Genomic DNA, 24,564 nt, shown 5'->3' on the forward strand with positions numbered 1-24,564 from the left:
ATGATCCTGAAGACGTCCTGCGTTTAGTTGAGATGGTGGAGGTAGTAATGTTGGATGGTCCTTTATTTCTTCCAATTTCTCACTGGAAAGGTTAGAACAGGATGTGGTGTTTAGTTTAGATTCTTAAATAATAAATAAAATAAAAATATTCTTTTTAAGAGAAATTAAATAATTCAGCAAGACAAAAATGACAGTAAAGACATCAATTATGTATTGTAATGTAAAAAAAAAATTATTATGACTTCCATAAAAATACCATGGCACTCAAGCACAATATTGATAATTAGAAATGGTGTGATGTATAAGCACCAAATCAGCATATTAGAATGATTTCTGAAGAATCATCTGAAGTAATGATGCTTAAAATTAAGTTTTGCCATCACAGGAATAAATAGCATTTTAAAATATATTAAAATAGGAAAGTTGTTTTAAATTGTAAAAATATTTCACAATATAACTGTTTTACTGTATTTTTGATCAAGTAAATGCAGCTGTAGTGAAGAGAAAAGACTTCTTTCAAAACATTTAAAAATCTTACCAAACCTAAATTTTTGAACAGTAGTGTACATGAGTTGCTTTGTATTTGCTACTGTAGTTAAGATAAACACGTATTACCATTCGATATTTCCCTAATTGTGAAATTAATCATGTCAGTTAACTTCCAACTATACACTCTTAAAAATAAAGGTACTTCACAATGCCATAGAAGGACCTTTTTGTCTAAATGGTTCCATAAAGAACTTTTAACATCTGAAGAACCTTTCTGTTTCACAAAATTTTGTGAAAGAAGGTTCTTCAGATTATAAAAAGTTAAGAAAGAGTTGGTTCTTTAAAGAACCTTTGACTGAATGGTTCTTTGTGGCACCAAAAATGGTTCTTCTATGGCATCGCTGTGAAGAACCTTTGAAAGCAACTTTATTTTTAAGAGTGTACAGTCCGCCCTGCTGAAAACAACCTGCTTGAACCAGCCCATTCTGCCTCTAGCTGGATTAAGACGGTGTTCCAGCCTCACCAGTTTTTCAAGTGCCCTAAACCAGCCAACAGACCGATCTAAGCTGATTTAAGTGAGAAATGGAGAACACTTACTGAAATGTAATTTGAACATTTCCTTTTTCCTATCTGCAGATCTTACAGTGGAAAAATACATCATTTAGACTTCTGCTAGGAGAGCCTGACATCACGGTCTCTTACAGTAAATGTCAACCAGGAAGTGGCAAGCAGTCTTGGGCAAACAGCTTTGGAATCTAATGCTTTGAATGAACTGATATGTAACTGTTTATATCTTACTTGCACATTGTGAAACTTAAAATGACACATACAGTACATATCTGAATTGGTGACCTTTTGTTCTTTAGGTATTTACCAGTGATTCCAATAGAGAAGTTGCATAGACCACAAGTATGGGAATGCTGATTAAACATTGCTAACTTTTTTTTTTTGTATGCTGAGTTACCAGTGATTTGCATTGTGCTACAAGAAGAATTGTTATGATGCGCAACATGATGTCACAACATTAAGAAAAAAAGGGTGGGCACACTGATGAGGAAGGCATGCTACACATCCTTTGCACACCTTCATTCATATTCTGTTATCATGCAGCCTGCAGTCTCTTGTGCATTGGTGAGTTTGATCTTTCTTTGCATGCTCTGTTCATCAGTTATTTATTAACACCCAAAGGGGTTATCATTTTCAGACTTAATCTAAGTTTAAATGGAAGTTCATTCTGAGATGAAAGCTTTGATTACAACTTCACACAACATATAGAAATCTCTATTTGCACGTGCATTTTTACGATCATAAATGGTTTCTAATCTCTCAACTGAAATCTAAGTGTCATCTGATCTTGAGTCAAAGATGTTACAGATTTTCGGACAGAGTTTTGGCCAGTTTACATTCATTTTAAAATATTTTTTTTTTTAGCTTGGAGAAAACAGGTGTTGTCTGGTCAAATTTTGTAGCAGAATCGGTGAAGTGTGCAGTCAAAGTTCTTCAAAAACATCTGTTTTGTTCAACAGAAGTAAAAATAAAAAGGGCCATTATCACCCCTCAGCTATGAAAATGTTCTCTCGCTGCTTCTTGAAATAGGAAATAAGTCACTACTTCCTGTTACATTTTTCTGTTAAATCATTTAGTAGTGAACCCTGAGAATTGAATCCAGTAAATGTAATCATTCTTTCTTCATCCATGTCATTCCTGTCGAAGTGATTTGGGTATTACCCAAAACACAAACATTACATGATCGTCAGTCTGACTCTCAACTCTGACTTTCATTTTGAATCTACTTTCGTGTAGTTGTAGCTTCTGTACTTTAGTAATAATATAATCAATTTAAATATATTTGATTTACTACAGCATATAGATATATAATGATAGACATCTTTCTCTTGTTACCAGTCGTGTGACATGCCCTGACATGTCCACTGCTACAGTGTGCTAGTAATGCTCAACACAATAGCACTATTCTGGTATAATAATCAAATAACGAATGCTTTAAAGTCTTCTAAATTTGAACAACTAATTTTGTACTTAATGCACGTTAATTGTATGAAAGTACTGATGAAGTCTAACTAAAGATATATTGAAGTATATTTGATTGTGCTAAAAGTGGAACTATTGCAGGCATAAGTCAGGTACACTTTAAAAATCTTGCATTTATAGACATTAATAGTGACATTAAAACACATTTAGGCTTAATACTGAAAAAATGTGCATTGTACAAAAGCAGTACTCCAAATAAAGTTTAATTACAATTCTTATACCAGTAAGTATCGAGTGATATGTCAGTAAATAGACAATAAATAAAGTAAATCAAATATAGATTTGAACTAGTATGAATGTGTGTCATAAAGAACGTTTCAGATGGCATTGAGAATTTTATATGAAATAGTAGCCTACTCTGATTGGCTGACTTGGAAAGCTTGGTAGAAGTCCACATAAGACTGTGCTACTCACTGCATTTCGTGTATCCTTTCCTCCGTCATCTCCTTTGTCTATGTCTGTCTGTCTCTTCTCTGCATTCTCTCTCTTGTGGCTAAGCAGTAGCTGAGTGCCTATATGATGGCAAAAACCCAAAATAAAAAAGTAATAGATTTATAATACATTTATTTTATATCAAGTACAATTCAAATGTATTAACATATTTACTGACATATTGCTCAAGACTTATTGATACAAAAATTATAATTAAACTTTATTTGGACTACTAATTGTGCACTATGCACATTTCTCATTCCTAAAATGCATTTTAATGTCACGTTGATGAGGACTGTATGATCTTTGAATAATATTGGTCTATAAATGCAAGATATTTAAAGTGTACCTTAAGTATACTTGCAATAGTTCCACTTAACCACAATCAGATATACTTCAGTATATCTTTAGTTGGACTTCAGCACTACTTTCTTAAAATTAAAGTGCATTAAGCACAAAATTTTAAATTGTTCCAATTCAGCAGACTTCACGTATACCAGTTTACTATACTAAAAGTACAATTGCAAGGATTTTATTTTTTTTATTAAGCACATAAATATGTAAGTATACTTTGCATGAAATAAATATAAAATAAATTATATTAAAGTATATAAATAAAGTATATTTATTTTTCACTAGGGACATACCATCAGAGTGTACGTTATTGGTTACTACCTGCTAGCTATACTTTACTGACTATGAGTTCTGGATATTTAATTTTCATCATCCAGCTCTTTGTCACAAAATAAGATTATAATAATAATACATCTTCTAATACATCCTTGACTCAAGTGCTATCCACAAGCTTTACCCACAAAACATTTCTCAGTGCTAAAGGGGCATAAGTGCAGTTAATGGCTTAGTATGTGCTGTGTTAAGTATTTTGGTTTCTAATGAATAACAAAATTATTAGACATTTGTCCTTTTTGTTAGTAGAATGAGCTCATCAAGAGTTTCAATTGATATATATACTGTATATATATCTAAATTTCACCACAAATGTAGACACCCTTCTGGTTCTCACCTCTTGATATCACTGGCACATTTCTTCAGGTCACACAGTACAGGCTTTATATGATTTGCACAATATGGTCAGCAAGAAAATTTCTAGTGCTGCCCTTGACTGCATATTTTTCTGATGGACTAATAGTCATCCAATCTTAAGAGATTAGTTAAAATATAAACCATATCATAATAATGAGTCTTTAATTGCCTATAGCCTATCATAATAATTCATTGATAAATAGTGTTTTCTGTATTTTCGGCTGCAGTGACGAAGTCGACGATGTGAGCGTTTCATATGGATTATGTATCTGAAAATATTTGTTTTTCTATTTGAATTGGTTCATTTCAAAATAGACATTTCACATTCTATAGATCTATTTTTCATGTCTGTGAGTTTCGGCTCATTTTTTAAAAACTTTTTTTTTTTTAGGTTCACAGAAAGCACTGTTTGCTTTCATTATTCTACAAAAGCACAATGTTTTGGTGTTATTGTGACAAATAAAGTATCTGAATAATGCAGTGCAAACTGACATAGCGCTTATTACAGTAACCTATAGAAACTATAAAATATATTTTCTACCTTATTCTGTTATAAAAATGGGGGAAAATAGTATATTAACAAATCTTTAAATTGCCATTAGGAAAATATAGGAAGAAATTAAGAGTTTGGTTCCAAAACGCCATTTAAAAAAAAAAAAAAAAAAAGAGTTTCCGCCAAAATAAGTATTGTATCTGGTCGGTATTGAAAATATTATCTTCAAATATTACAGAATAGTAATTGTCCAGCAGTGTATTTGATTTCTTAGACAATTAAAAGTAAGAGATAAGAAAAAATTTGAATTCTTGTTGTTATTAAAATTATTACATTTCAAATTTATGTCACCCTCACTTCTGAAATGATGGCCACGCTCCTGACAACACTTTTTTTGTGGATTTTTCCCCCTGTGATGTAGCGACTAATACCATTTTGATCGACTAAACTATCTTCTCGTCGACTAACGGGCAGCCCTCAAAATTTCCCCACAGAACATTTGCAGCTTTTGCTACTGCATGACGTAAATGTTATATTCATAATGCTGATTAAATCGCGTGAGTTGACTCAAACCCTTTCATCATTGAATTATTGACACTTTTGATCATTATCATTAAACCTCCATCTTGGCCCTTTTGTGGTTGGTTGATTTTTATTTTGAAAATGGGGTTGTATTATTTAGGCTGATCTATTTCTGAACTTTTAGGATTGGGTAAGGGGAATTTAAAATAAAAAGATGTGGTGCTGGAAGACTTTTGGTTTTTTGGTTTTTGTTTTGGGAATTTAAGAGTAGCTCCTAGTGACAAAAATTCTAAGAAATTCTTAGAATGTGGGCGTTTACTCTTAAAATTAAAGAAAAAATCCTGTAAAGAAAAAAGAATTCAGAAAGCATCTTAACCCTTAAAAGAGGTCTTAAGGTCAAACTTGTTGCACGGACGAGGACTTTTAAGAGGCTTAAGAGTTTCCTTAGCAGAGGAGGAAAATGGCAGAAAAAGACGAAGAGGGAGAAGAAATGTGTTGCAGACGATGGATGAAAGGGAGTTAATAAGACGCTATAGATTAGATCGTGCAGGGGATAATGTTTGTGACTGAATCTTTTAGAGACACGCTAACATCTCCGACACAGTGCAGAAATGCCATAGCGCCAAACTGAAAGTAATCACTACATTACGATATTTGGCAACTGGGAAAAATGTTTGCAGTAGTGATGATTTGGGGTCTGTCACAACCTTCTGTAAGCAGAGTGATCACACAAACAATACAAGCACTTTCAGACCTCTATTGTGTGCAGTTCATTTCGTGTTACCACTGGACATTCCCACCTTGCAGGCTCACAAAAACTGCATTTATGAATATCAGGCTTCCCTGGTCCCGGCACCAAGCAGGGGGAATGAACCGTTAATAGTTTGTGCTATACGCTCCCATGTCTGCTTGCCTTGTCCCGTGCTGTGACAAACACGGCCCGAATTTTCCTTTAAGAATTTGTGTGTTCAATACCACTAACTGGGCTAACATTAAACACTGCTCCTCTGTCCAGTGTGGCTTTCTCCCCTTCTTGGTTTTGATTCCATGTTTGATACATTTTAAAACAAACATTCAAACCACCACTTTAAATAGACAGCAATCAATGTAAATTGGAATGAGTGGAACAATTTTTATCATTCTAAGATCAAATACCTTATAGGAAATTAAAAGCATGGTCAGATAAAAAAAAGGATTTAACACATCATATCATGTGTGTGTGTGTGTGAGAGAGAACGCGTCAAAATAGAAAAATAATGTAAAACAAAGTGAAGGATTACGAATAGACCCTATACTTAAATCACTCTTTTTTTCCTATCTTGGACAACCAACCAATCACAGTCTTCAAAAGATTTGTGTCCAGTACATAGCAACGGGGTCAACCCCGCCTCCTCACTAAGATGAAAGTTTTGTCTTTTCTTACTGGAGTTGCTTCAGATCGGTCCAGAATTGATCTTAAGCTAAGACTCTACGTTTAAAAGTTTTTAAGCTAAATAATAAGAGTTTTCTGGAGGGATTAGAATCTTTATGAATACGGCAGGCTGATCTATTTCTGAACTTTTAGGATTGGGTGATGGTGATTTGAAATATGAATATGTGGTGATGGAACAAAAAAACATTCAGTGTATAAATGTAACTGTTTAAATGTTTGCAATATGTACGATTGTTCAATGTTCAAATTTACTTATGCTCTCCAAGGCTGCATTTGTTTGATCAAAAATACAGTAAAAACAATATTATTGTGGAATATTATTACAATTCTAAATAACTGCTTTGTATTTTATTTTAAAATCTTTTTTTTCCTGTGATGGCAAATCTGAATTTTCAGCATCATTCCTTCAGTGTCACATGATCATTCAGAAATAATTTTAATGTTCTGTTTAGATGCTTTTTCAGGATACTTTGATTAAAAAAATGCATATAATTATAAATAATTTACTGTTATTACTATGGCAAGTATGTGTAAAAGGGACACTGTAAAATAAAGTGTTGCCAAATCTCTTGTAATGTTTATACATTTCTATTATTCATTGATAATATGCCCCATTATCCTAATTTTTTGTTTTAGTTTAATGTCTATTTTAATATTATCACAATGATTCTATGGTGTATATATATACATATATATATATATATATATATATACTATATATATATATATATATTATATATATATATATTATATATATATATACAGGTCCTTCTCTCAAAAAATTAGCATATTGTGAAAAAGTTCATTATTTTCCATAATGTAATGATAAAAATTAAACTTTCATATAGATTCATTGCACACCAACTGAAATATTTCAGGTCTTTTATTGTTTTAATACTGATGATTTTGGCATACAGCTCATGAAGACCCAAAATTCCTATCTCAAAAAATTTGCATATTTCATCGGTCCTTCTCCACAATCTTCCTCAGGGTCCGGTCACCTCTTTCTCGTTGTGCAGCGTTTTTTTGCCACACTTTTCCTTCCCACAGACTTTCCCACTGAGGTGCCTTGATACAGCACTCTGGGAACAGCCTATTCGTTCAGAAATTTCTTTCTGTGTCTTACCCTCTCGCTTGATGCCTTCCTGAGGGTGTCAATGATGGCCTTCTGGACAGCAGTCAGGTCGGCAGTCTTACCCATGATTGTGGTTTTGAGTAATGAACCAGGCTGGGAGTTTTTAAAAGCCTCAGGAATCTTTTGCAGGTGTTTAGAGTTAATTAGTTGATTCAGATGATTAGGTTAATAGCTCGTTTAGAGAACCTTTTCATGATATGCTAATTTTTTGAGAGTGGGTTTTCATGAGCTGTATGCCAAAATCATCAGTATTAAAACAATAAAAGACCTGAAATATTTCAGTTGGTGTGCAATGAATCTAAAATATATGAAAGTTTAATTTTTATCATTACATTATGGAAAATAATGAACTTTTTTCACAATATGCTAATTTTTTGAGAAGGACCTGTATATATATATATATATATATATATATATATATATATATATATATATACATATACACATATGTTTAAAGTGTGTTGTATATCTGTTCACAGATACTGATGTTTTCCCTGCATCTTTGCTGTAATGCATTACAAAATGGTAATTTCATTTAACTGTCATAAATAAAAAAACAAGACAATTTGTGTTTCACTGCAGTTTACCAGAACCGGCTGGAATGCGCTAAAGCCTTATACTATAGTCACATTTTCTGTTATTCTTTAATGAAGTGTCTGTATGTTTTTCCACTTTAAAGCCATCTCAGCATTACATAATGGTTCATTTTACATCTGATGTCTAATGTTTGATACATGCATTGTAATAATAAACAGTAAGCTATATAGTAAAATGAGGGCTTTATGATAATGTGACTCTTGTACAAGTTACATTTTTGCAAAGCTTTTGCTGTTAAATTGCTTTAGCAACTCTCAAATTCTGTTTTGTTTTTGTAGGAACATGCAACAACTTCACAGTGGCATTTATAGAGACTGCAGAAAAAGTGTCTTGCTTTAAGATGATGGATGGACATGGCCCAGTTTGTACATCTCACAATTCAACCCAGTCATGTCAGATAGACTATAGAGATGGCAAGACATGCATAAAGTGGCCAGTAGACACCGACATCTTATGTGTAAAAGATTCTGATGAGATTCCTAACCAGCTAAATACTGGTAATAAGTGTGAAAAAAGTCTCAGCACTGGTAATAAATATTTTTGATTTATATATCAGAATATCTGTTTCTCCTACAGATGAAATCAACTGTGCCCATGACCAAGAATGTGAGTCAGAAGCTGTCATTTTAAATTTAGTTATAATGTACTTCATCATGACTTAGCCTAGGTATTTATTGAATATTTATTTAATCACTTTTTTCTTTTCTTTTTTTTAAGCTATCAGTTGCAATGGAGAGTACAAATCTGGTAAGTTTATTTAATCCAATTTTTATTATTATTATTATTATTGTTGTTGTTATATGAAAACAAATTAATGACTGCTCCCTAAAGTCAAATGACTGCTTTTGTTTGTTTTTTTTTTTTCCCTTATTCAGTATTAGGTCTTGGAGATTTTGAGTTTATGCATCAACCCTATCATTGAGTAAGAATGCAAAACTAAACAATTAGCTGCTACATGTTTGCATCCATCATAATATAATTTCACATGGTCATGTATCTAAATTATTGATCCCCCCCTTTTTTTTTTCTTTTTTTTTTTTGCAGGCATTCTTCTAATTACAGCTGCTATTACCGTTGTCCAGTGGGTGTCACTCTGACACTACTAATAGTTTATAATAGTGCTGTATATAGTCAGGGGTGCACAGAAGTTTTTCAGCCTGGTTCTTATAACAGCACTTTGAGATTTGGTTTGGTCCTCACACTGCCCATAGTGTGACCCGTTAAATATAACTATTAGAAAATACTTAATAATAGCGATAATAATATTATTGCACTTTATTTGTTTAGTTTTTTCAATAAAATAATAATCAAAATAATAAAGTGTGATAATACTATAGTTTTTTAAAATACAAAATGTGTATTAAATAAAAATACAATTATTTTATACTAAACATCAAATAAAATGCTAATATTTACTTTTTTAAATATGAATTTTTCATCATTTTCCAACTTAAAATCAACAAGCTTTTATTCTGGCGCTGCGCTGCCGATTGAAGCGCGTCAGTGAATGAAATGTCACAGTTTTGCATTGTGCTTTGAAAATGGCAGCAGATAGCTTAGAATAGATTCATGATTTCAGTTCGAATAGAAATCTTATACATGTACAGTATTACAGTTTGTCGATTTAAAATAGTAGGCTAATTGTGCATTAACATATGGTCGGTACGCAAATAAGCAGTATGAAATTATTTACACGGCGCCATTTTTTATTTTTATTTTTGTCACGCATGCGCACCACTTATGTGCACCCCTGTAAGTGTATAGTGCTCTATACACTACTTTACTAGTTTATAGAATAGATCGGCTACGTTACAATACTTAAAAAAAAAGAATGTTGATGTGTTTGAATAAACCATCTATAATAAAAATTGAAATATTCAGTAAAAATAAGAATTGTCCATTATTGTCCATTATCAGTTATATAACTCAGTTATATAATCAGTTATATATATATATATATATATATATATATATATATATATATATATATATATATATTAGTGCTGTCAGACTCAAATGATTAATCGCGATTAATCGCATCCAAAATAAAAGTTTTTGTTCACATAACATATGTATGTATGTATGCTGTGTATATTTATTATGTATATATAAATACACACACATGCATGTATATATTTCAGAAAAATATGTTATATTTATATATTTTAATTTTTTTATTTTTAATATATAATTTTTTGATTTTAATATATAAATGTGTATATATGTGTAATTTTTTTAAAAATATATATTGTGTGTGTTTTTTTTTTTTATTTATAATAAATATACACAGAACACGCACATATATTATGCAAACAAAATCTTTTATTTTGGATGCGATTAATCGTTTGACAGCACTAGTATATGTATATGCACAGGGTGCACGTCATCAAAATGTTGTGTGTGTGTGTGTGTGTAAGAAATGTGCATTTTGATTTCAGGTTGACTTTTAAGCCAAATGGCTAGTCTGGCAAAAGTAATGGTAGTGAGTAGTGACACAAACACATGGACAGTTGAATAAACATCCTGCTTGTTTGGTCGATGCAATAGGTGTTACATTTCCATCGGTGGGGCTATTGAGAATGGAGATAAATTGTAGGTCACATGCAGGTTGTAGTGAGTGTGACTGACAGCAGCTCCTGGGGTTTATAGGTTTATAGTAGAGGTGACTGGGGGAGAGGGCCTCAGTTCCACAACCCTCATTTGAAACCTTTGGTCCCCCATGGTCTGTTTTCCCAGAATGCCCTGTAGCTCTAACCTCTCGGGATCCGAGTATGTTTACTTTGAGTTAATGAATGAGCTAGTGTTGGAGTGAAAGTGGGTGAATAAATACTAATCACATCCCTTTCCCCCAAAATAAAGCCTCCATTTCACCCCTTTTCTGTTTGCTTTTATTCCCCTTTACTTAAATCACCAGTAATCATGCTTTTAAAAGCTACTCAGAGACAAACCACAGATCAGGAATGAAATGCTCAACTAGCACTTCCAGAAAAACACGAGAGGGGGAGGTTTAGTGTGCGAGGAGTGTAAAGCCAAAGTTTAGGTGTCATATGTGGTGTCAAACTCTCACTTCTCTAACAATGCCAATTGAGTAAACACACACAAATGGTATGACTGAGGGAATCGGGAGAGAGAGAGAGAAAGGAGGGGCCGTCCTTACTTGCTCTTCTAAGCGGGAGTGAGAGGAGGTCCAGAGGGAGGAGGCAAACGGGGAGAGCAGGATCGAGAAAGAGAGTGAGGGAAAAGAAGTGGCGCTCTGTTTGCAGAGCAGTCTGGGACCATGCTGTCAGGCAGCTCTCTGATCTGGATTGGGGCGCTGCTTCTGGGGCTTGAGGCTTCGCTGACCAAGGCGTCTGACTTCCAGCACCATGGTTATGAGGAGATGGTGAGGGCTCTTTTTGCCGTCCAAAGTGAATGCCCCTACATCACTCGCATCTACAGCATCGGTCGCAGCATAGAGGGACGGCACCTATATGTCCTGGAGTTCAGTGATAATCCTGGCATCCATGAAGCATGTGAGTCTTTTCTTTACTCTTGTACTAAGGCATTAAATTCCTCAGCCATATAGCTCAAGCAAACTCTAGCATGTTCCTATTGAAGCTGTAGGGCTGCCAGAACTGATTGGTAAAGTAAGAATTTGGGTTTGATTGCATAATTTGGGCTGTTTTCTGAGAACAGCGCTTAACAGAATTCTTGATATAAAGCTTTGGCCGGTTATTCACTGGGTTGTCTGGCCAGCTAGTGTTGACCGTCAACTTGATTTATCTCGTTGCTCCTCAAACACTCACATACGGTAAATTGCATCCAGGAATGGACAGTAATGGGTTTAAGGGGGGAGTACGTGCCTGGAGATGTGGTGAGGGTTATATGTAACTGTTGCAGGCTGGAGCAAACATCAGTCTTATCATTGATCTGAAACAAGAACATTCCCATAGGATAGACTTTAATAGCTCAATCGTTTCTTCTATAAACGGAGAGCAAATGGACACTTCTGCTTTTTCTCCGATGATTCTATTGAGAACAAGACCTCGTTAATCTTGCATGTGTCTCTTCTAGAGTTCCAGAGGAGAACAATCTCTCAAACTGTTCTCAGATTGACCAAAGTTTGGAACCAAAAGTCTTTACATAAGCTTAAACATTTCCTTATCAAACTCTTAAAGAAACCAAGTTATCTAGGCTATGCTATTCATATTAATTTTGTATGTCGTCAGTTGACACTTCAATAAAAGACATCTCAGAACTCCAATATATCTTCTGAGATATAAAAAAGCAACTGCTGCAGTAAAATTTTCCTTTTTGTTCTTGCCTGTAGACCTTGTGCCTTTGTTCACTCAAATTCAAAACACATTCCGCTCTCAGCTACTGGAAGTAGTTAAGATCCATCAACAAAAGGAGTTAATAAATCAGCTTACGAAAGCAAATGAATCTTTGCCATCAGATGTAAAGATCTGCTTCTCTTGGCAATATGAGTACAAAGGTAAAACCTCTGAGAGAATTGCAGGATGTATACATGTTCCTCATGGAGTACAAAAACAGGAACCGGTACAGCAGAGTGGGCAAAGTCGTTGTGACCTGACCCTTTAGATCCCAAACAATGTTTGTGCTTCATGCATTAATGTCGAGGTCACACGTTTAGTGAATCTTTGAGCAGAGGCACATCACTGTTAATTGAATTATTTGATGATTAATGGGAAGACCGTGATGAGTTTGCCTGCACACAGTGGCTAATTAGATTTGCGATCTCGCCGTCACTCACTTCCGCATCAAAAAAGAACAAACGGAAATCTGCTGGTACTTGTTAGAAGAGATAATGGTGAATAATGAGCTGACAACTGGCTGTGAGACAGGAATTTCGATGAGAGTGGCCTGCTGCGCTGTTAAACACTCAGAAAGCTTTTGTGGGTGGAAAATTATGAATTTGAATTCATTCATATTTGATACTAGCATTTATGGTGTCATCTTACTCAAACACTTGCACATTGTAGAATGATTCTGTCAATATTCTGCCACAATTTACTCACTCTCATGTCGTTCCATACTTTTCTGTGAATAAATAAGGTCTGTTTCTCATATAAAAGTCATATATGTCTTAAAAAACAAAAGATTGTAATGTTTAAGTTGTATGAACTACTTCTATGGTGCTCTCTGAAGACCATATCTCCATTTGCTTTCATTGTATTAAAAAAGTTAATTTCTTGTGTTGCGTTCCACAAAAGGCATTCATACAGGTTCGGAACAAAACTGAAAAATTATGACAAAATCTCTTTAAATTTTTAGTAGGCAACACTTTAGAGTTCAGTATGCTTACTGGCTCTCAATTTATGCAGTTGTTGCTTCTGAACTGCTTCATATGCATGCATAGAACTTGTTTGCTTGCATGCTATTCACGGATGTGACCCTATGACCTCATGACTTCCTGACTGGTGGTCACCTGACCTGTGTTTTTCAGTGGAGCCCGAGTTCAAGTATGTCGGGAACATGCATGGGAATGAGGTGCTCGGCAGGGAGCTGCTCATCTACTTAGCCCAGTTCCTGTGCGAGGAATACCGGGCAGGAAACGAGCGAATCACGCACCTCATCCATGACACACGGATCCACATCCTTCCTTCGATGAACCCGGATGGATATGAGGTTGCAGCCAGGCAGGTATACAGCCCTTAGTAGATAGTATACTTTTATAAATTGGTGTACTAGTGTACTGAAAATGGTGTGAACGCGACCATGCATATGTATACACTTATTTATTCAGTATGGCAGCTGTGGCGTGGGAGTGTTGTAAGTCTCTGGTGGCACCCAGTTTGTTATGAAGGAATAAGCCATATCCCAGAGTGCATTGCTGACTTTCTTCTTAGACTAATTACACCAGAAGAACTCACAAAAATAACATTCAAACATAATGCACACAAAAATACACACAAAGTATGAACCATCCATACACCTACTGTACAATGTTCACACATCTAGAATGCAAAATTACAGTAATAGAGACTCCTCCTTGATCTCAGAGGCTAATTATATGACCAGCAGTAAATGGTGGTTGAATGTGGCCACACACACCCAGTTATCAAGCGTCTCACTGGACCAGACATGAACTAGCAGAGAAAAACCGCCTCAGCATCAGACAGGATTTTTTTAACATCGTCTAGCTCGATTACGCAATACACACAAGCACAATAAACCACTTGAGGTATAAGTTTCACAACTGACATATTGAGAATGTTAAAAGGTGATATCTCTCCCCAAAGGTTACTTAAAGGCTAGGAAATGATTTGCTCTTTTCTCTGATTTACAGGGTCCAGAGTTCAACGGCTACTTAGTGGGACGTGGAAACGCAAAGGACGTGGACCTGAACCGCAACTTCCCAGACCTGAATGCTCTTATGTATTACTACGAGAAGCACAATGGCCAAAACCACCACCTGCCACTGCCTGACAACTGGGAACTACAGGTGGGCATCATCAGTGTCACATACTGCTGTCTGCTCAGAATGAGATGAGTGGGAGAGACCAGTCAAGCAATTTAGTCATGGAGCTTGTGTAGTGATTTGAATGTGCGGAAAGATGTTTAGACAATGTAAGATACACTTTGCAAGAGTTACAATAACAGAGAATGTTTGTATATATTAAAGGTCATATGCTAACCATTTATGTACACTACTGGTCAAACGTTTGGGGTCAGTGTGATTTATTTTTTTTAATTATATAGATTTTTTTATTATTAAATAGATACTAAATAATATATATTTTTATTAAATATAGAAATTATATATTTTTATTAAGATACTTTTATTTGTGAAATTGTTTGTAAAATTTTTTATTTTTAATATTTGTTTTTATTTTGAATGATGTTCTATTGATCAAAGCAGCACTGTTTTCAACGTAATACTAAAACCAAATTAATTATTTTTACTGAGTAAAGAAACATACAGCACAACCAGTGTAGTCTGATTTCTGAGTCGCATGACTTTTATAAGCCAGTTTTTTTTTAGGGAATCAAAAACACAAAGCACGGACTGTTTAGTCTGATTGCAAAAATGAATGAAAGGTTCTTTTGAAACAATTCTGTCTATTTCTATACTATACATTCAAAATATAGGCAAAAATCATTATTGGAGCTAAAATCTTTAAGAGGAAGCGGAATTGGTATTGTTTAATTATTTCCTTGGGAAATCAAACATATTATCAGACTAATTTGGGAAAAAAAACTTTTTAAACTAAAGAAAAAGTATAAAAATCTCAAATTATCCAAAATATTTGCTAATTAAATAAACGTAATAAGTTATGTGTAGAACTTTGTGAAGTGACTGGGAATGAATCCCAGATTCAGTTATCTGTGGGTCATTCTGCCCATGACATTGGTGTTGCTATCATCATAAGAAATTTCTGTATATGTTTTCGTGGGGTAACTTTTTATTGCCCTAACAATGTATATACACACAGAAAAATCACTGTTACAATCTGAAGTAAAATACAGGATAAAGCCAGTATCCTGCATTGCGAAGAAAAACGTTTTTGTTTTTTTTGTTGTTGGGCAGAATTATTATTTCTTTTAGTTATTTTGGTAATCCACCCAGCTCTCGTTCTGCTATCTATCATTCGCCAACAGGCCCACCTTTCACAAAATAGAGAGCCTTGGCCTGTCTAAATGACTTTTTAGCCTGTACTGCTGTTAGTCTTCATGAGCTCTGGATATTTTGGCTAGCCTTGCTGAGTAATATAAAGTCAATATCATCTGCGAGGATCCATGCTATCCATCATGACTTAAGAATGTTACAAAGAAAATCTTGTGGTTCAGTGGAAGCAGAAGCATTTGACTTTTAGCACAAATTAGTTCACAAATATGCTTATTTGAAATATAGTACAGAATTTGATTTTATGTAATAATTGCCAGACTTTTGGAGCCCATCAGAATAATACAAACCATTTAAACAGCTCTTTCCAGGAACAACTCTTTATTTTCCTCAGTCTAGAATGAGAACTCCAGCTTTGGAGAAGTAAGTATGTTCACTGGCAGCCAGACATCCCTCAGGACAACAACAGAAGAACTGCAGTTGGAGGAGTATGACACGTTCCAATCATTTCTCTGTGAGTCAAGAGCTGTCACTCTCACATCAAACCCCGCTCGTGACCCTCTGACCCCAGCGTGGGCTTCGCACTACACAGAGCTAAGCAGGGAGAAAAACATCCGTGTGAGTTCACAGCACGAAACCAGACTCTTCAATGACAGCTGAGGCCAAAGGGACCCTTGGATGTTTATACTGTATATACAGATCCATGCATAATAAATACAACGTCTCCTCAAAACAGAGCAAAAACAGGATCAATACCCAGCAGCCATCTCTAAGGAGCTGACCAGACTGATTTTACTTAATACAACAAGGCCAGGTGGAGGTTTATTATCCCTTCAACTCTTGTGGGATACATTACCACATGATGTCAGATTTCTCAGATAACAGCTTTGAAGGAATATTCCAGAACGCCGTGTCATGGCACAAAAACTTAAAACAAAGCCTGAAATAATGCACACAGCATGCACATTTTCTAATAATTTTTTTTCTCTGTATTCTTGCTTCTTGCAGGTTGAGCCGGAGACTTTAGCGGTGATAAAATGGATGCAAAATTACAACTTTGTTCTGTCGGCTAACCTTCATGGTGGTGCTGTAGTTGCTAACTACCCCTTTGATAAGTCTCGCGAACCCCGGATAAGAGGCAAAACATCATACTCGGCTTCCCCCGATGATAAAATATTCAAAAAGGTATGTTGTTGTTGTTTTTTAAAAGTTAAGTGTATAATTTTCTACTTACTAAAAAGTTAAATGTCCAGAAACCGTTAGCAAATGCAGGACATTTATGTTTATTTTCCTGTTTCTGTGGCACTATCAAACTATTACAGAGGCAACACAGACTCAATCAATAGTGTGTTATCTGGGGTTATCTGTTTGCTTGACCAATGGCAAATGGAGGGAGTGTTTGTGAAACCTGTTTGAAATCAGTCATTATTTTTGCAACTCCATTTCACGGTGCTGGTTTAGGATGTCTTATCAGCTCCCAGAAATACCAGCCAAATTAGATCAATTTAGACAAACAGCCCAGCTTTTTAAGATGGGTTTTTTTTCCAGCAGAGTAATTGCACAGAAATCATACACTTTAAAGGAGCACTCCACTACTCCCCTAGAGTTAAACAGCTGAGTTTTGCCGTTATCAAGGGTAAAATGGATTCAAAAACTGTAAACTGTTTAACTCTAGGGGAGTTGGAAAATGAGCCTATTTTCAAAAATAGTGAAGTGTTCCTTTAACTAATAAAGAGTTGGCTGTTGTTTTCCCCCAATTTTCTGGTGAACATTTACAGATTTTTGTGTTTATGCACTATGTGTGAATAGTTGGCAAAGACGTACTCCTACGCCCACAGCTGGATGCATAAGGGCTGGAACTGCGGAGATTACTTTGATGAAGGAATCACAAATGGAGCCAGCTGGTACTCTCTGTCTAAGGGTGGGTTATATTCCACAGTTCTCGTTCAATTACTTCAACAAGGCTTGTGGTTTTATCTCATCTAGAGGCCTTGCATTTTAGCTGAAATTTGGGAATTAAAAGCACTTTTGTCTTAAAAAAACAAGATTGTTTTCTAGTTTAGATCTATATGACAGTCATGAAATAATTTCTTCTTGGGGCAATATTCCAATTGATTTTAAAATGAATTTATAGGGGGAGGTTTTTTTTTTTTTTTTTTTTTTTTTTTACATTTATAAGGTCATATTACAAAACTTAAAATGAATTTTAAAGGAAACAAAAATTTTGCATAAAAAAATACAGCAGGTAATGGTAAATCATGAGCATGTGAACAGTATTCTTGTTTGTATTTTGTGTATACAGTGGAGGCTTTTTGTGTATGAGTGATTGTTTTTCTTGAAAATATAAATTTAGGTGCGCAATACAAATATTACAAAATATTTGATTTAAAAAACAGTGAATACTTAAGATATGTGCATCTTTCTCATATTTTGTGGCATTTTTGACTCTGGCCAACACTGAAAAATGTAATATATATTTAATGTGTGATTTAAAAAGAATTATCACTCAATGTCTCTGAAGGGATGCAGGACTTCAACTACCTCTACACAAACTGCTTTGAGATTACTCTGGAGCTCAGCTGTGATAAGTTTCCTCCAGTGACGGCTCTCGCCAGTGAGTGGCTGGCCAACAGAGAGGCTTTGGTGTCCTACATGGAGCAGGTGATGAACTCCTCTTCTCACATTTGACTGTTTCACTGCTCTAGTCTCAGCTCTGTCTGCCTGTAATTTAACAAGGAGAAGTTCAAACTCCATTTCTGCATTCAAACCATTGAACAAATTGAGAAAGAGCTTTGTATTCAAAAGCAAACAAGAAACAGGAGGCTAGTATTCTAGCAAATACAAGTAAGAAGGACAAATTGGTTCTCCATGGCACTAACAGGTAATGAACCTGTCCCTAGATACTTATAATGTGAAATTGAGATAGTGCTTCAGGGGTCTTGTTGTGAGTTCAAGTAACTCTACACCTCTCAGCAGCACATTTAAAGTAATGGATGGAATCAGTTTACCACTTTGAGTGCAGTGCCTGACCACAACCGAAAGCTAAATTGACATATATCTGGACTGTCTCCTGTCCTCCAGGTGCACCATGGGATTAAAGGCATGGTCTATGATGAGAACAACAACCCAGTTAGCAATGCTGTGATCTCTGTGGCTGGCATAAACCATGATATCACCAGCGGTGAGAGTTGTTCTACATTTAAAAGCTGATTTTGTAGAGAGCTTTAATACTTCATTTAACGTATCCAATGCTGTTTCAGGAACGGATGGAGACTATTTCCGTCTGCTCTTGTCGGGTACCTACACAGTGACAGCTTCTGCACTAGGTTACCAACCTTTCACCAAAACAGTAACAGTGGGACCGGCTGAAGCTGTACAGGTGATAAACAACATCACAAATACACTATTCATTGCTGACTTTTTGTTCAGTAATAGACTTAGATTTTTTGTTCTTCTTTCCAGTTGGATTTCTATTTGAAAGTTCAACCAAAAGGGATAAACTTGACCGTTAAAGCTTATCCCAACAAGAAAGGTTCACCAACAGCTAAAATTCCTCCAACCAACCTTGGCCCAAGATAAAGAGAAAGAACTACACAGACAAAACAAGTCGATGCTTTTTAAACTGAAGAACAACAATGGGAAACATGGACACTCACTGTGTGCACACAAACCTCACTTTACTATGTCAAGTAGATTCTCTGTTGTTTGTATAAATGCATAAAAGTGTTTTCATTGTGAAATCCATATATTGCTCTCAAGTTCCTGTGGAGCTTAAATATATATGTATGTCTTATTATGGCTTGGATTATAAAGGAATTGGGAAAAAGTAGGTAACATTCTGTTCTATGAGAAATTAATCATAGATTAATGGAGGCATTTAGATGGACTAAATTGGAAACTGTCTGAATATGATTAGTGGTTGATCAGTATAAGGTTAATTATCTCATGTGGATAATAATAATAATAAAATAAACATTTTATCATTTAAAATATACTAAGGTTGGTCTTTTTACTCTTTGGACAGTTTGTTTTTAGGAATATGAACATGTTTAATGTAATGAGCATGTGTGAATATTTATAAAAATGTATTTAAATTTTCATTAAGCTAATCAATACACACTGTAATTAAAAAAAAACTCATGCATATACATTTTCTTCACATGATCTTTAAATGTGAATATGTTATGATTCATTAAACAAGGCATATTGTATTTCACCATTTGCATGCAAAGTACAAATTTATTGAAATGATCCATGTACTTCCTAAACTCTAATTTGAAGTGAATACTATTAAGCAGTTCAGGTGAAGTTCTTTACTTAAACTTGAACAGCAATATATAAGGTTGTGTAGATAGTCATCAGCTATCTTGAGCACATCCATGTCTAAAAAACACATAAAAGACACTAGTACTTTTTCTACAACTATGCAAAGTGTTGATTGGCAGACTCATTCATAGACTGAGCAACTGTCCTATGAATAATATGTAAGCAAACACTTTTAGATGGATGAATGGATGGATGGACAGACAGACAGACAGACAGACAGACAGGTAGGTACGTAGGTAGGTAGATAGATAGATAGATAGATAGATAGATAGATAGATAGATAGATAGATAGATAGATAGATAGATAGATAGATAGATAGATAGATAGATAGATAGATAGATAGATAGATACCTGCAGATGCATGCATGCAGACACCATAATTCAAAGACACCATAAAAGAGTGAAGGTCATTTTGCCCCCCCCCCCCCCCCCCCCCAAATTAAAAAACCATCAGACTACAAGTCTACATTCCTCTCGATTATGCAAGCTCTTGTTGAGAAGCTTGCATAAAGTGTTTTAAATTAGCAATCATTTGTGTTTTCCAATAAATATACTGTATTCAATGCACATTTAAGAAAGAACCTCATTCTTATTAAATCCTCAACTGTAAGCGTACTTGTGTTTACTGAAGCTACAGGAACACTAGGGGTCAGTGCTGTAGTGGTTTGGTCAGGCCACTGCCATTACTCTGCTGAAAAGTGTTGAATATACCAGAAAACATAGTAACTAAAGATGTGGAGCTAAAATTCCCTTTCATATTTCTCACTCTAATTTCCAGTTTCAACAGGAAAAACATCGAAATAAAGAAAATTCGCTCGGCAAACAATTTCTTTTAAAACCTGCAGTTTAAAAAACTATAATTAAGTATTTTAATACCAGAAAATGTAATTTTTAGTATTCAGTGTAATCTTCTTGAATGGTGCAAGAACAATCAGTTCAAGAACATCAAGACAGACTGAATATGTATAATAACTGGTGATTCTTCAAAAATACATTTGCTTTAGATGCAAATATTTTTTATAAAGTAAACAGTGCTAATATTTTCATGTGTTCTTCCTGGTTATGAACACAAACAGAATAACAGTGCCCTCTGAATAACAGGAACAAGGAAAATGTACTGTTGCGCACACAGATTAGAAGTCTCTGCAGCTGGAAAATATGAGCAACACTTAATCTCTCATAACCAAGAATAATTATGTGTGGAGAGCTGCGCCGTCAATGAGATTGAAATTGAAGAAAATTTTGTGTAAAAAAGTGTGCCAAGAAAAATGATGATTCATACCAACTATGAGTGGTCTGCTTTAAATCAGATCAACGATCTGTCATTTACAGTCTATGAACAAACTGTACGAACAGTTGCAAAATAAAGTGACAGGATTTCATTGTAAATGAGAATGCTTCAGTGACACAAAGTTCATGAATACATCAACAAGAATGAATGGCAACAAAAAGCTCAAGCTCACATGGTCTTTCTCAGTGAAAATGTCACTGTAGGAGAGGACAACAGAAGCTTTTCATGCTTCCAGGATATGACAGATCTGGCATTTTCTCATAGATGCCGTGGACATGTTGTGTCAGAGCGGCTTATAACACAGAGCTGAATACGACAATGAAACCCACACAGCAACTGTTATTATCTGCCCTTACTCTAGTCTAGCGGATGCCAACTTGGCTTGAGTTTTGTAACCGAATTTATTTCAAGTGACAGGTATTGGCGATGACTGGATTGTGCACAGAATGATGTGTGTGTTATTTAGAGGTTAAAATCTGACGTAACCATTCTGCACTACATTACAAACAAGGGGCTCACAGGCAGCTTCCTTTCATTGTTTCTATATATAAGGAAGTCTTGATTAATGCAGACACAGCAAAAATAACCTTACTTCTGGCAGTGTCTTAAAACAGTAAAGTGGTGTGAAAAATTGTTGGCCCCATTCCTGATTTCTTATTTTTTTGCATGTTCGTCACACTTTAATGTTTCAGATCATCAAACAAGTTTAAATATTAGTAAAAGATAGCACAAGTGAACACAACATGCAGTTTTTAAATGAAGGTTTTTATTATTAAGGGGAAAAAAAATCCAAAACTACATGGCCCTGTGTGAAAAAGTGTTTGCCCCTGAACCTAATAACTGGTTGGGCCATCCTTAGCAGCAGCAACAACTGCAATCAAGCATTTGCGATAACTTGCAATGAGTCTGTTACAGTGCTGTGGAGGAATTTTGGCCCACTCATCTATGCAGAATTGTTTTAATTCAGCCACATTGGAGGGTTTTCGAGCATGAACTGCCTTTTTATGGTCATGCCACAGCATTTCAACAGGATTCAGGTCAGGACTTTGACTAGGACACTCCAAAGTCTTGATTTTGTTTTTCTTCAGCCATTCAGAGGTGGACTTGCTGGTGTGTTTTGGATCATTGTCCTGCTGCAGAACCCAAGTTCGCTTCAGTTTGAGGTCACGAACAGATGACCGGACATTCTCCTTCAGGATTTTTTGGTAAACAGCAGAATTCATGGTTCCATTTATCACAGCAAGTCGTCCAGGTCCTGAAGCAGAAAAACAGCCCCAGACCATCACACTACCACCACCATATTTTACTGTTGGTATGATGTTCTTTTTCTGAAATGCGGTGTTACTTTTACGCCAGATGTAATAAGTTTTGTCTCGTCAGTCCACAGAGTATTTTCCCAAAGGTCTTGGGGATCATCAAGATGTTTTCTGACAAAACTGAGATGAGACTTTATGTTCTTTTTGCTCCGCAGCAGTTTTCCTCTTGGAACTCTGCCATGTAGACCATTTTTGCCCAGTCTCTTTCTTATGGTGGAGTGATGAACACTGAGGCAAGTGAGGCCTGCAGTTCTTTGGATGTTGTTGTGGGGTCTTTTGTGACCTCTTGGATGAGTCGTCGCTGTGCTCTTGGGGTAATTTTGGTCAGCCAGCCACTCCTGGGAAGGTTCTCCACTGTTCCATGTTTTTGCCATTTGTGAATAATGGCTCTCGCTGTGGTTTGCTGGAGTCCCAAAGCTTTAGAAATGACTTTATAACCTTTTCCAGACTGATAGATCTCAATTACTTTCTTTCTCATTTGTTTCTTAATTTCTTTGGATCTCGGCATGATGTCTAGCTTTTGAGGATCTTTTGGTCTTCTTCACTTTGTCAGGCAGGTCCTATTTAAGAGATTTCTTGATTGCGAACAGGTGTGTCAGTAATAAGGCCTGGGTGTGGCTAAAAAAATTTAACTCAGGTGTGATAAACCACAGTTTTAACAGGGGGGCAAACACTTCTTCACACAGGGCCATGTAGTTTTGGATTTTAGTTTCCCTTAATAATAAAAACCTTCATTTAAAAACAGCATGCTGTGTTTACTTGTGTTATCTTTGACTAATATTTAAATTTGTTTGATGATCTGAAACATTAAAGTGTGACAAACATGCAAAAAAAAATAAGAAATCAGGAAACAAACAATTTTTTACACCACTGTATGTTCCCTTGTTGTAATAATATTGACAATGATTCTACACAAAGCAATAAAGCTGTCCTTTTCAACGAATATCATCAAATACAGAATATCTCAGAGACCCCTGAAACCATAATCAGACAGCATTAGTCTCTGTATCTGAACATTAGACAATATAATGGTGTTTCTTCAACTTAGGGTACTTTAACGTTCAAGGATTGATTTTGTTAAAACTGGTAAAAAAAATATATATATTTTTGTTATATCATGGTCATATGAAACGTTTTATCTCTACTTCTTACATGCCTTTTGACGCATACGTTTTGTTAAAACTGGTAAAAAATATATAAGTTTTTTTGTTATATTTTATGTATAAGATTAAGTTATTATTTAATATATTTTGTATAATTTATTTATAATTTATTTTTTTTTGTGTGAAATATATTTAGACCATTTATATGTATTTTACAAATTAACAAGCGCATTTGGCATTTTTGAGTTTTTTAAAGTTTTTTTGTTTTTTTTTTTTTATTTATTTTTATTAATTAAATTTTTTAAAAAAATCTCATGTGATGCATGTCCACTATTAGTAGAAAAGTTTCCTTATTTTTATTAGTTTTTATTTTTATTTTTTTTTTTTATTTTTAGGTTTTGTTAGTGTGAAAAGTGTTTTAAGTATTTGAGTTTTTTCTTTTTCTAAAAGTCTACATGCCATGAGTGCCCAGAGATTAACAAATAATTATAATATTTTGTTCTTTTAAAGTTTTTGCAACCTACATCATTTTAAAAATACACAAATACTGTAACATAATGTAACAAACCGTTTGACTTCAGGTTGCCTTTATATGACGTAGTGTATAAACAGTGAAATAAAATATCACGATATCCATATGTTTCAGATTACAGACTGTAATTTCACTTAACTATTTCCCTCATTTTAAAACGCTGAGGAGTCAACAGACACGTAATACCTTGTGTAATTAGGAATTTCCTTCAGGCATGTTGAAGGCAGCCCTGCGC

At 34.9% G+C, this 24,564-nt stretch overlaps 1 protein-coding gene across 1 annotated transcript; it reads left to right on the top strand.

Annotated features, from left to right (window-relative positions):
• Positions 1-11,372: 11,372 nt before the first annotated feature.
• Positions 11,373-19,976, top strand: cpn1 (carboxypeptidase N, polypeptide 1). The gene is made up of 9 exons (XM_042735792.1): positions 11,373-11,705; positions 13,640-13,836; positions 14,483-14,638; positions 16,769-16,945; positions 17,570-17,681; positions 18,282-18,421; positions 18,842-18,941; positions 19,021-19,139; positions 19,223-19,976. Exons 1-9 carry the CDS (start codon positions 11,471-11,473, stop codon positions 19,337-19,339), a joined length of 1,353 nt encoding a protein of 450 aa, XP_042591726.1. The 5' UTR covers positions 11,373-11,470; the 3' UTR covers positions 19,340-19,976.
• The last annotated feature ends 4,588 nt before the right edge of the window (positions 19,977-24,564 follow it).

The sequence above is a fragment of the Cyprinus carpio genome, chromosome B12 (assembly GCF_018340385.1).
Source record: "Cyprinus carpio isolate SPL01 chromosome B12, ASM1834038v1, whole genome shotgun sequence".
In the NCBI taxonomy this organism is placed as follows: Eukaryota; Metazoa; Chordata; class Actinopteri; order Cypriniformes; family Cyprinidae; genus Cyprinus; species Cyprinus carpio.